Source organism: Triticum urartu, chromosome 2, assembly GCF_003073215.2.
Source record: "Triticum urartu cultivar G1812 chromosome 2, Tu2.1, whole genome shotgun sequence".
NCBI lineage: Eukaryota > Viridiplantae > Streptophyta > Magnoliopsida > Poales > Poaceae > Triticum > Triticum urartu.
This window is the reverse complement of record NC_053023.1, coordinates 406361480-406375440: the sequence shown is the minus strand read 5'-3', so window position 1 is coordinate 406375440 and position 13961 is coordinate 406361480. Positions and strand designations below refer to the sequence as shown.

Below are 13961 nucleotides of genomic sequence, written 5' to 3'. Positions count from 1 at the left end.
GGAAAGCGACATCTTAACAGAAATGATGTCGGACCTCCAGCAATCACGGAGCACTATCTCTTTGGCAATGCACTCATGCGCAACATGGAAAAGAAAAAAAACACGCGGACAACGGCTAACCCAGTAGCCGTTGGCGTGGCCTCCGAACCAGCTGACCAGGAGCGAGGCAAAGAACGCAGGGGAGAAAGAAACACCTTCGTTGAGAACGGCGGCCAGCACACCGGCGGGGCGGCTGCGACCCGCCACCGCCTCGACAGTCCCGCAGCCATACTTGGCCAGCATGGCATCCTCGAAGCAGAGACCAACCATGGAGCCCCACAAGAAGCGAGCGAAAGCCAGCAGCCAGCAAAGCTAGGACAAACTAGAAGCGAGCAAGGCATGCATCAAGGAGGGAGAGGGGAAGGCAAGCATCAAACCAGAGAGGGGTTGCAGCTCAGACTTACACCAGAAGAACTTACAGCGGAGAAACGAGGTTAGCCGGCGAAGGGACAAAGCTATGGCAGTTCGTGAGCTAAACCCTAATGGCGGCGCGGCGGAGTACTCAGCGGGAAGTGGCTGCTGTGGCTAGGAGCAGCGCACGACAGGAAGGTGGACGCTGTATCCACGTGGAGCACGGCGTGTTCTGTGGCCGCCGGCGCCGGATCGGCGGACGGCGGGAGTGCACTCGCCTCCTAGCAGCTCTCTCTCCTATGGACCCAGATCGGACGCCATTAACTCATCTTGTTTCTTTGATTGCCACCAACCTACCTCTACTGCTTCCGGAGAAGAGAAGACCACATTGCATAGTTTGTACTACCTTTCACAGCAATGTTCTTGTGAATATATCTTCGCAGATGCACATTGTATAGCATCCCTAAATTATTTCACAATTTTTGGAAACTCAGAAAACATGAGGTGTGAGAATATGAGTTGCACATGCGATTAGTTGCCATATTACTTTCCCATGGTCTCAATGACCAACAAAAGAATCACTTACCGAAAGTATAATGCTATCCATGAAAAGAGTAGCATATTGCAATGGGTGGCAAATTAGCAACTTAATAGTAAAAAAGTAGTAGTTCAAAATTAAGGAGTGTGGATTCGGTGCCTGGTCATGAACAGTAAAATCAAATAAAATACCAAACAAATTCAAAAGAATATGAAACTTTTTGGCATCCAAGATGCCCGAACGAGTGATGTGAGTGCAAAACTTCGTGTGTGTTTGGACATTTGAGGAGGTTGTGACAAAAAAACAAAAAATGGCTTCAAAAGAAACTTCAAAAAAGAGCACTATTTGGATCCGATTTTTTTTGGTCTAAGGTCCTAGAATGTCCAAACACCACAAACATTTGCACGCTCCTCGAGCACCTGAGCATCTTCGATGATTCTTTTTACTTTTTTTTTAGATTTACTGTTCATCAATGTGAGATGAGCCCAGGCTCATATGCGTATTACCGAAAATTGAGCAACTTAATAGTAGTTCAAAATGATATGCTAATGCTGGAACAAACTCAAGGGCTTAACTTAGTAGTAGTTCAAAAAGTAAAGCCACATTCAGGATCGTAACTGATGTATCCAAATTAAAAATGAGTTTACAGCTGCGTAAGATCAAATGCAAAAAAGATGCGAGTAGAAACATGTAAGCATATGCAACTGATTCATCTGTACAACACGCCACTCCAGTCTATTATCAGCTCAAACACATACCATGCATATCCTTCATTGTATCATGTGAACTGGATTGCTTTTCCAAAATCCGCTCTGTAGTGAAAAGAGAGCGAAATGTAATCAACACTCCAAACTCCAAGTAAGTGTCACCGCTTGGAATAAGCCGTTAGCTATCTCAAAAACAATCAACAACTCAAAAAAAAAAACTCCAAGTAAGTGTCTTTACAAAAGAATGCAGTTCCGCTGTCTTTACAAAATCTGATGGTTTCACTCATCAAGGGCAAGATATTCTCTGTGTGCCGAAACACCCCTCGGCAATTTTAATTGCCCTTCAACTTCTCCCCGAGGATTTTGTTCAATAAAACAGGACTTGCTTTACCTTTCGATGCTTTCATCACCTGGAATCAATTTAAATAATATGATCAGCTATCGGGACTGCAGGGGCAAAAGAATATAGTGAGGGAACACAGCTCCAGATTCAAAAATATCATAAACCTGGCCAGCGAAAAATCCCTGCAACTTGGTTTTCCCAGCCCGATACTGCTCAAGTTGCTTTGGATTCTCGGCGAGTACTTTATCTACCATGGCCTCAATTGCTGCTGGATCTGCTATCTGTCATATCCAGTAGTACAGTTTTTCACTCAGAAAAAACCCAGGCAAAAATTAAAGGCACTGAAATCTCATCTGCTACAGTAGAAGTAATATAGTAAATCAGAAGGGTGCATCGATTTTTTTTTTCTCATTAGCTTCACGATGTTTGTTACTACTTGATTATTCCTCAGCACAGCAGGGCCGCAGTGATCATAATATCTGACGACATTCAAACTACTGTGATTCGAAATGGTTCTAGTATGACCACATTACCTGAACCAAATCTTTCTCCTCTATCACTGACTTAACAGTTCCGCCTTTGGTAATGAGCTCAACAAGAATCTGCAAGGGCGGAATCGGAAATGGTATTATAAACTAACTATGACTAATGGTACTAAAACCTAACAAGACTGCAAGTTTTTATAACAGAAAGTGTCATGAAGGCATGCAAAATATTTCAGAATAACTGAAGTACTAAAGTTCATTCTTGTGCAATCTGCAAAAAATTCCCCAGAGGCAGCAGCGGAAACAGATAGTGTTTCCTTTCGTATTTTGAAACTTATCTTTATCATAGCCACCCAACTATGCAAATCTTATTTCTTTTTGTAACTGAAAACTATGCAAATCTTCAGACTGACATAGTGCAAAAGAAACTGTCAAAATTCAAGTTTTGGCCATCATAATCAGTGCAGCACCATCAAATGGAAGAGACTGCAAACAACCCAGAAGTGCTTCAACCAAATCAAAGTCCAAAAGGCGTGACACACAAACAACAATACTTAAGAATAGTTACCTCCTTGCCAATCTTCCCACTGATAGTACCATTCTTTATGAATGCAATCAGTTCAGAAAGCTCAAGAGGTGTTAGTTTAATTTCATCAATAGAGAGCTTTTCATTCTTCAGATAAGCCGTAATGTCACCCATGATCCAATTAGCAGCCAGCTTTGCATCAGCACCATGCTCAAGTGTAGAATCAAAGAAATGAGCAACCTGGGAGGAACATACACATATCACACTTTGAAATACACTTCAGTAACATAACATGCATGACAAAGTAAAAATGAGAGTAATACAGAAGATAATTACAATATCGTCGTTAGCAAGGAAAATAACATCTTGCATGCTGAGCCCCATGTTCTCATAACGCCTACGCTTTGCCTCTGGAAGCTCCGGCATTGAATTACAAATTTCATCAATGTAATCACTAGTCAGAACAACTTCAGGAAGATCAGGCTCAGGAAAATATCTGTAGTCGGCAAGTCCCTCCTTTTTCCGCATTGTAAAAGTTTTCTGAGTGCAGACAATGAAACGAATTTAAAGATGGTAGAAAAAGACCAATAGGTGAAAACAGAAGTCAACCAGCAAGGTGAGGCAACAACCTGAGAAGATTCATCCCATAGACGGGTTTCCTGTACAATTTTGTCAGCCTGGCTTTCTTTGTGAAGAAGAATCTGTCGGGCTATCTCATAATCTATTGCCCTACTTATTTCAGAAAATGAGTTCATATTCTTTATTTCAACCTGTCAGAAATTAGAATTGAAAGAAGCATGTGACGCCACATTGTCATCTTACAATAGCTACAAAAACTCAGAAGTTATCGCCTTTTAAAATAATAATGGTCCTGTTGTAATGTCCATGGTTGCTAAGATTTCCTGATCTGTGCCAACGGAATTAGCAGCATAGTTTGGTGTAGTTCATGACTCTCTGGCCACTTCTTTTAAGACAAGATTTATTTATCTCGAACACACATCTGAACGCTGTAATGTTGTAACTAGAAGACCACCAAAATAGTGGGAAACACAACATGTCCAAGGCACGAAAACAAAGACCAGAAAAATATAAGAAATAGGAGCCAAAAACTAACTAATAAAAGAAGAGAAATGCAAGAAAACAGGGGACTCAGCAAAGCCTCAGCAACTGCAGCTTTGGCAGGTTGAGCAGACATGGCTGCCATCAAGTGGCCATGCATGCAGACGCAGCTCCCATAGACAACAGCCCCTGCCTGTTTCCATATTTCAGACTCATCAAGAATGGATTCAGCCAGCGTTGCACAATACAAGCGCGCTTGATTGAACAGACAGTCATTGCAGCATGCATGAAGGATTTTCATCTAGAATGAATTCAACCAATGACAAGACAGGACGTTTTGAAGGCAAAGAAAAATAACTCAGGATAATAAGGGAAAATATCTACAATTTTTACAAGCATACATGATTTTCTTTTCCTATACAAAGAAGTGAACCTCTAAAAAATTGAGATATTTCATGCATTCACCAAATGGCTAACCAAATAACTTCTGATTCTACCTACTCCCTCCGTTCCTAAATACAAGTCTTTGTAGAGATTCCACTATGGACTACATACGAAGCAAAATGAGTGAATCTACACTCCAAAATGCATCCACATTCATCCGTATGTGGTCCATAATGAAATCTCTACAAAGACTTATATTTAGGAACGGAGGGAGTATATAACATGCAATGTCAGTTTTATATATGATGTACTGAAAATATCTGAGAAAATCATAAAGGGATTTTATTGTTTAAACTGATAACTTTGCAAGAAATCTAGGCTTTAATGGCCTAGCATGTGCTCCGGACATAAGTGTATCAACGAATCATCAGATCATAACACTGATGCAAATGTTGTCGGCATGGAATATATTAATACAGGATAAAAACAGTTGAGGAAGTCTAAAGTTTTGATGGTTACCTTTGTACCGAATTCTGATTGTCCAATAGGCCGGACAGATACATTCACATCACAGCGGAGGGAACCTTCCTGCATGTTGCCATTGCCCACTCCCAGGTATCTAACAACCCTTTGTATCTCAGCACCATACTCAGCAGCCTCTATGCCTGTCCTCATATCTGGCTCTGAGACAATCTCTAGCAAAGGGACGCCGGCTCTATTTAGGTCAACCTAGCCAACCAGAATAGCAACCACTTCAATGACTTTAAAGTTGTAGCTACCAGTACAATGAGCCAGTACATAATTGTTTGATGCTGAATTTGCTCTATTTATTACTTCTTCTCTCTATCTATGATTTTCTGTCAAAGATTGGAGGAGCTAGTGCACAAGCACATTGTCTAGCGATGCTTCCACATAACCACACATGTAATGACACCTTGTTACAGATTGCCCAAACCACATGTTCTTGTATCAGATTTGAGAAGGCCTCTTTGCTTCTATGAAAGGCAAAGATCTAAACAGTGATTTGACATCAAGTGCAATTAAGCTGCTCTTGCCCCATGATGTGTAGGATTTGAATTTATGTTTGATATGAGATTGGTACTTACCTTCTGTATGACAGAAAGTACAGTTTCCTCTTATTATATGCCCCCTCTAGCATCAAATGTACAAGAAACACAATTCCCTGTATTACTTGATCTTCTTAGTTACAGTCCAATGTGTCGGAGAGTTTGTCTCTTAAGTAAATTCCACGACTCCTCATCTTTAGCATTTATGAATGCATCGGTTTAGAAATGTACTGTTGCACTGTGGTGAATGTCAACTTTTCCATGATTCCAGGGCCATATCACAGAGCATCACATAATAGAATGAGAATAAAATATAACAGAAAACAGGTACTTAGTTAGGAAATACAAGGAAAACCTGAGAAAAACTCCCGGATTCAGAGTGAAGCAGCTTGCCAGCATCTTCTTCCATATGAACCCGCGTGACCCCAAATCGCCTGTGACCACCACCAAACTCCATTGGAATATCCAAATCAAGGTAACCCTTTTCAGCAATCGGAATGTCAAACTGCGAAATCTGGTATCCCTTGGGCAGATCTGGGTAGAAGTACTGCTTCCGATCAAACTTGGATGTCATGGAAATCTCACAGTTGAGAGCGAGGCCTAGCTTGACAGCACATTCAACAACCTTTGCATTCAGAACCGGCAATGTCCCGGGGTGGCCCATGCAGGTGGGGCAAACGGTGCTGTTTGGCTGGGAGCCATAGTCGTATGGGCAGGAGCAAAATGCCTTTGTGATGGTTGAGAGCTGAACATGGGTCTCAATGCCGATCACCGCTTCAAAACCGTGTGTCTTCTGCTCCACTGCCTCCTTGGTAGCCTGTTGAATTGATTTGCGCACTGATTTGGGCTCGCTAGTCTGCACACTCTCCACCCTAGCTGTGAAGTGGGCTAGCGGAGGACGTCGAGTGGTACAGAACAGCCCTGCATTTGCTCCAGATAAGGTTTGTGTTCTGATCCCTCGTAGGAGCGTTAGAGCCATTGTGGCCAATGTGCCTCTCGTTCACAATCTACTGGATGGGCAACAAACAGCCTGCAACAGGAAGAGAACAAAAACCTTGAATACAGACAGATTTCAGGATAACATGACAAACCAATTCACAATTTAGCAGGCATTGTCTTCACTGAGTTTAGGTGGCTACACATATGATAAATCGGTCCAATCCTCTCATGGCGATTCTCACCAAAGATGAATCAAGCCATGCTTGCTCTCCAGATGAATCGGAAAAATCAATCCTACTGTTTTCTAGTACCAGACTTGATTGCTGGTAACTCTGAAATTAATCTATGAACCTTTTACCAAACACAAAACCACCATGAAGTCAGACATACTCAACCTAGTACGAATGCAGTATCGTCGCAATATTTGCTGAGTAGTACTCCCTCCGTTCCTAAATAAAAGTCTTTTCAAATATTTCAATATGGACTACATACAGAGCAGAATGAGTGAATCTACACTCTAAAATATGTCTATATACATCCGTATGTAGTCATTATTGAAATCTCTAAAAAGACTTATATTTAGGAACAGAGGAAGTACTCACGAGATGATCTATTACGGAGTTTGTTGAATACTTAGAAAACTACGCCAGTAACCGATGAGATATTACAAAGTTGGCATACGAGTGAGTCCATTGCTAGGGAAGGGGAAGTGGAAGGGGGAGCGGGGAGGGGAGCTGTACCACGGCAGCTGCGACAGCTGCGACAGCGGGGAGGCCCGCCGGTAGACAGAGATCAACGGCGGGGAGGTGCAGAGCAGGGCGCGCCAGAGGAAGGGAGAAAGGAGAGGCAGTGGAGAGGGCTTGTTTAGGATGATTTTCCTTTCCAGACTAATCATCAATCACCACCAGGGGGCGAGCTGGGCCCCGAGAAAGGAAAACAGAGTCCCATTCATTTCTCTCTCCCTGTAGGCCCAGCCCAGCCAAATTCAGCCCAGTGAGAGAGAAGCTGAGGCCATTAATCCCTGTCTGCCTCGCTCTAGGCTCTAAGCCTCTAACTGGCAAAGACTTCTTCTTTTTTTAGCTCAAAATAATAAAAAACTGGCAAAGACTTGAAATATGCTTGACACGACAGTGCAAGTATACATGGCAAACTGGAGACGTCCGGAGCTCAAACTGAACTCTTCAATATCAACTTATTCACATTGATGTTCACATTTAAAACTTTTTTCTGCACAGTATTATGCTCTACAGACTTTTGAAACGGTTAGGGAACAATATTGTACCTTTTCTCTGTTTCGAAAAAAATATTGTACCTTCTCTCAGCTACGAGACCTACCTGCGATGCGACCATGCGGTGGAGGACCGCAACCATCTGTTCTTCACCTGCCCAGCGACTCGCAGGGTTTGGAGTACCACCAGGATTCGCCCTCGGTTCAACCCTACCGCCGAGTTCTTCAGCACGTCGATCCATGCTATGTTGCCATCGTCAGTTCATCTCTTCATGCTGCTGCTCATCCTTTGGAAAATATGGGATGCCAGGAACAAGAAAGTTTTCCAAAATCTAGAGATTGATGCTGACAGCACTGTTGAAGCTGTCCTTGATCTTGGTGTATGGGCTCACCATCTCAAGACGGAGACACTGATGGAACACGCCGGTCTGTGGCGTGATTTCCTCTCTTCACGCAATGCGTGACCACTGTAAACTCTAAACCGTTTTGAAATATATTCAGGTGGGGAGTCCATACAACAAGATCAATCCAACAAATAGATTAACTTCAGGGAGGCCAGCCAAAAAAAATGAATACATCGGGATGGACAATTAAACGATTAGGGAATCATCAGATCTCCCAAGCTTCAATCAGATATAGTCCATTATCCTCTTCTTAGATTAACTTCAGGGAGGGACACCCCAGGCAGACCAATAAATGCTCCATTATCCTCTTCTTATATTTGAAAGCATGGCTCAATCCAACAAATAGATAACTTCAGGGAGGGACACCCCAGGCAGACCAATAAATGCAAATAAGTTATTTCCCTATATCTATCTAAATAAAGGCTTGATACTACAAAAGCTTTGCTAGCTAATTTTCTCCAAGTGAATTCGACCAGACCATGGCTTGAGCTCCCGAGGAAATAACATGACCCCCAAAACGAAACACTTCTGATTGCTCGGACTTAAGCTTAATCTTTCCACCAGTTACTTTTGTACTTGATCTTCACAACTAAATCTAGACTATCAGCAGCAAGAGCATGTAAGATCATCTGATGAAGGTAAGCATGGCGGCTTGGTCCACACTTAAGTATTACTACAAAAATACAAAAATGAATGTTCTAAAGAAACCAGCTCAAGGAAAAATACATCATCCTGCTATCAGGCCTATCACTTACCCTGTGTTGGGTGGAAAGGGAAAGAAATATCAACAAAGTGCTTTACAACCAACAGAACAGGACTAGGCAGCAACTTAACCGAATATGGAACTGATGTTTAAACACGTGATTCTAATACAGCCGTTCCCTCAGTACTTACAAGAATACCTTCTTGCTAAAGGACTTTCTCATGCAAATAGATGTTCCATTAGAGACAATACACGGCTTGCCACCTGAATCAGTACTCTTCACAAGTTTTACAACTGCAAAGGAAGTCTCTTCTGATTGGCCCAGTCCAATTTAAGGATGCAGCTATAACTTCACATACTTGTCAACATAACCCTGAAGAAATGAAATAAATCGATTGGTACATACATATCCAAACATAATTATGCTGAACACAAGTAAAGAGCATGTGAAACACAATATATATATATATGTAAAACTTAGAATTATGTGCACCCATGCATAGCTGTTCTTCCAATTTGTTCATTTTTTTCTCGGAAAACGGTAAGGGAGTTCCCTGCTGAAACATATTAATAGATAAAACAAATTTACTATTGTAACAGACTGCAAGGCTTCATTGCCATAAGAAGCCTACACAATCTGGAAACTAAAATAACCAAAACCTAAAACTGAAACCAGCAACCAAAATAAGAACGCTAGAAGAACAAAAAGTGCACAAGAATGCCTTTATTCATCCTAGCCAATTAGACAAAGCATCAGCGAACTGTTGAAAAACTATAGCCTTCCAACTGTTCCTTCTTGTCAAAACATTCCAACAATTCAATGTAAACGGTTCAATAAATAAAACTTGCTTGCCTCCAGGTTGTTATTTATCTAATTTAAGCATTCAAAACTTAAGATGAATCCCAACCTCCCAAACATAACAGTGTAAACTAGAATTACATGATGCTAAATTCATACCCAATTACCAAAGAATTCTCGCCATCTCCATTTACAAAATCATAGTTTAAGAACTGAATAGCATGAAGACAAGAACATATGTTGCGTTTCACACTATAAGTGGCATAGCATATTTTCGGGTGTTTAGATATTTAAACAACCATGTAAGATGACCATATAGTACAGCATGGTAAATACTGGAAACTGTAAAGTAAACATATTGCCAGAACGAGTATTGGCAGATTCAGTACATAACCAGTATGCTGGTAGCAGTGTAGACATACCATTACTAGTTTGGTCACTTTCCTTTGGGAAGACTGGACATACTGTCTAATCTTGGCTGGTGTTTTCGGTATATGATTGCCAGGAACCGAACTAGAGACCTTATCAACTGTTTTCTTAACAATCATTTTGAAAGCCTCTCTGCTCATGTTTCCCTGCCTCCATGATGGCTTAAGAACTTCTTTAACGAAATCTGCAATAGCAACCTTAAAAAGCTTCATTGATCTGGAGTCCTTACTCTTCTTACTTACATCCAATGACTGGTCATTGTCGATATCACCAGGAATATCTGAGCTCCAGTCTTTAGCACCTAAGGGCTCAGGACTTACATTCTCCACCACACCTGTTTCAGTATCTGCTGCCACCTCTCCAAGTTCTACAACTTCTGATTCAGCAACAAGCCCGAGTCCGTGCATATTTTTACTCTCCACTTCTATGTTCACAAGTTTTGATGCATTGCGACTACCAGTGGCACTCAGATTCGCCTCTTGACCAAGATCCATCTTGTTGATTGAATTGCTTGAGGGTTCAATACTATCCAGAAGTGGATCATAGGGACCCATAGGAGTAAAGCCAGGACAAGGTTGTTTCTGCCGACTGGGCACAACTTCTGCAGAACTTTCATTGAAACGAGTTCCAGATCCAGGAACAGACTGACCAAAAGGACTAGTTGTATTCATGAGCTCTACTGCTTTTGCTGAAGCAGACTCAACAGCATTTGGACTTTGAATAGGACTAATATCAAGAGTCGGATCTGTTTCAAAGGTAGATGCAAATGGGTTGTAGTGTGGCTTGATAGACGATTTAGGCAGAACAATGTCAGATATAGGTACAGGACCCAAGTCACTACTTCCAGGCAGATTTGATGGAAATATCTGGAAAGATGGGTAAGCTATGTTAGCTCCCGAAGCCAAACTGCCAGGAGGAGGCTGTTGCTGGTTATATGAAGATTGATGACTTGAATAAGACAGGCCTACACCAGCAGAAAACTCTGGCCGTCCATCTGGAAGAAGAACTGGTGCATTGTCAAGGGAAAAAGGGCTCTTAAACTCATCATTGTGGAAGGCAGCAGGCTGCTGTTGAGAAGGAAGAACTGGCTGGGGAGCATGAGGATGGAAATCCAATGGCCTAGGATGAGGAAGATCTGGTGCAGTATAGGTTCTTATCTGATTCTGCAGGAAATCATTTGATGGTGCCATAGCATTTGGCTGAAACTGCATCTGGGGTTCTGAACTTGCAACTAGTGGTTGTCCTGGTAGCAAACTCACATGGTGTGGTGATTTGCTCTGATGAAGATTAGCCCGCTTAGCAAGTGGTGACCTGCTTTGCCTTTCATGTGATGAACTGAAAGAAGAAAAAACGCGTTCTTAGAAATCCAGAAGGGGCCCTACTAATAAACTAGATGGCATGTAAAACAAATTAGAGGCAAAAAAAAGGCTTCCAATTTATAGAGATAAGCGGATGCATTTTTTAGTGAGTGGTGCAAGGTCCGGTACCTTTGGGATGGACTGTGCTTGTTCTCTCCGGAAGGGCTACAGCTCCTCCTTGCTATAGGTGACTGGCTACGGATTCGTTTTGTCTGGATCCTCCCATGCCTTTCACTATGTTGCCTTCCAGCAGACTCACTGCCACTTAAACTTTCTGTGACTGGCTGCCCCGGCTCATCTGAGTTGTGATTTATTGGGCTTCTCTCATCCTTATGCTGATGCATTCTAGGCTCATAATTCTGCTGAAGGCAAGGAGCTGCATTCACATTTTCCTCTGCATTAGTAACCTGCTGATGACCAATTTCAGTGTTTGTATCACTTGATTGATTCGGCTCATTATCTTCAGGCAGCACAGGGTTGCTGGAAGCACGAGTATGCTCCTCCTCATCCTCGCTATCATCTGAGGCATAGTCTTGTTGTATTAACTGCAACTGGCTCCCAGCTTCGACAGACACATTTCCAGTTTTAGTCTTCCCACTGCTGCCAGGTGCCAAATCACTGCCAAGGTTGGACATGTCATTAACAGCCTTTGGCACATTAACAGTATTATTATCTCCAGAGCATTCAGCAGCAGCAGGCGAAGAATTGACAACGCTCAGATGAACCCTTGATGGTGAGTCCTCATCTCCTGAAATTTAACTTCAGAAAGTAAATTTACAGAAATAAACTAGCTCAAGAATGAAGCTGAATGGAGTGTCATATCAATCCAGAAGTCTGAGTAGTGGTACATTGGTAGAGAAGGACATAGATATATTGATAGTTAGCCATCATATAGATTGCTATGCAGATGGACAAGGTTGATGGTCATAGAACTGTACAGAAAAAGAAGAGAACATACTGGACCACTATCAGGTAAAATGGGCAGGATACCAAATAAACCCACAGAGTAATTAACAACTTGCGCCATAAGATGTGCCAAGCTGAATGTTACGATACAACCCCGCAAAAAAGGAATGCTACGATACACAATGTGGAGAGTGGGGAGGATCCACTCACCACCCATATCCATATCCGAGTCATCAGACACAATTAATTCAGTTGCTTCTTTCTCACTTTTGCCTTCATGACCACCATCTGGGGCACCTTCCTTTCCTTCTGTCTCTGCACATGACTCTGCAGTTGCTGGAGCAGCTGGTGGTGACGGAGGCATTAGAGGGGGAGAAGATGGTGGCGGGGGTGGAGGTGGGAGGTTATCTGGAGCAATGCTTGGTGGCCGCGGTGGTGGTGGAGGGAGAGGCACTGGCATGGGATACTGCGGAGGGGGCTGATACATGGCTTGCGGCGGCCCAGGCATTTGCATATGCCCAAAACCCCTCTGATGTGGGAGCATTGGCATGTGGTGCATCTGACCGAGATGGGCATAAGGATAGGCCTGATTCTGATGTGGCAGCATGCCATGCTGGTACTGCCCAGGCGGTGGACGCATTGCTGGGGGCTGCGGGTACTGCGCCAACGGCGGTGGCGGTGGTAACGACTGCTGGGGGAAGCCAGCCGTTACCCCAGCTTGTGGTCGAGGCGGCGGCGGCGGCGGCAGCGGTTGCTGCGACAGCGGCGGAAGCGGCGGTGGTGCGGCATGACGGAAGTGTGGATTAAAGCCCCCTCCCTGTCCGTACATCCCCGGCTCGGAGTCCAAACCCTTGAAGAAACCTCCTGCAAAATAGTAGAGCTGCTGGTTATTACTCCACAAAACGAACTAATCGAACAGGAGATGGGGAACAATCAAACAGCCAACAACGCGATTAACCCACATGAAGCACCCCCATTCCGCGAACCACAAACCCTAGATCGAATCATGCAAGGATCGAAACGACCGTAGCAACCGCACCACGAACCGGGAGTCGATGAATGCGCGGAGGGGGGCTCGAAAATTACCTCTCACGAGCTGGGTTCGAGTTGGAATCGAAGCGAAATCTCCGGGGGGGCGTCGAGGGTTTGCGGCGGGCGGCAGTCGCCGGCGGTTGGCTTCTGACCTCGGACGAACGGGCGGGGCCGGCGGCGCGCGGCGGGGTTCGGATGCGACCGGCGAGGTTGGGAGTGGGAGCGGATGGATTGGGGAGAACGAACCGGCTCGGGCTGGGTTGGGTGGATGGGCTCAGGTCGGTCGGGTCGGCTTCGCGATCGTACGGGTGTGGTTCTCAGCAAGTTCGTGCTCTGTTCAAGGTTCAAAAGGCTTTTTGCGTAAGGCCGATAAACGGCGTAGGTCAACCGATTCTAACCCAGGATCGGTCGCCTCCTGTCCGTTCGATCATGATGTCCCGGCAATACAATCACTTTCTACCCGAATCCACTCGCACGCGTAGCCATCCTTCGCAAACATACAACGTGTTTTCTGTCTCTTGCCGGTTGTCCTTCCCCGCCACCACCCTCGCCGTCCGCCGTTGCTTGCCGCCCTCGCCATCGATCGCAGGTCGTCATCCTCGCCGCTCGTTACAGCTCGTGGTCGCCGCCCTTGCACTATTGTCACGGTAGGTGGCTCATTTTA

The 13961-nt window shown here is 44.0% G+C and overlaps 2 protein-coding genes across 2 annotated transcripts; both read right to left on the bottom strand.

Moving 5' to 3' along the window:
- Positions 1-1536: 1536 nt before the first annotated feature.
- On the bottom strand, positions 1537-7333 carry LOC125537561 (glutamyl-tRNA(Gln) amidotransferase subunit B, chloroplastic/mitochondrial). The gene is made up of 9 exons (XM_048700879.1): positions 7179-7333; positions 5855-6529; positions 4952-5161; positions 3619-3759; positions 3326-3529; positions 3032-3229; positions 2512-2580; positions 2143-2259; positions 1537-2045 (listed from the first exon to the last, which is right to left on the bottom strand). The coding sequence occupies exons 2-9, from the start codon at positions 6476-6478 to the stop codon at positions 1968-1970; spliced, it is 1641 nt and encodes a 546-aa protein (XP_048556836.1). The 5' UTR covers positions 6479-6529; positions 7179-7333; the 3' UTR covers positions 1537-1967.
- A 1370-nt stretch (positions 7334-8703) lies between these two features.
- LOC125537560 (YLP motif-containing protein 1-like) lies at positions 8704-13612 on the bottom strand. The gene is made up of 5 exons (XM_048700878.1): positions 13352-13612; positions 12476-13129; positions 11489-12107; positions 9995-11336; positions 8704-9146 (listed from the first exon to the last, which is right to left on the bottom strand). Exons 2-5 carry the CDS (start codon positions 13092-13094, stop codon positions 9117-9119), a joined length of 2610 nt encoding a protein of 869 aa, XP_048556835.1. The 5' UTR covers positions 13095-13129; positions 13352-13612; the 3' UTR covers positions 8704-9116.
- Between the last annotated feature and the right edge of the window lie 349 nt (positions 13613-13961).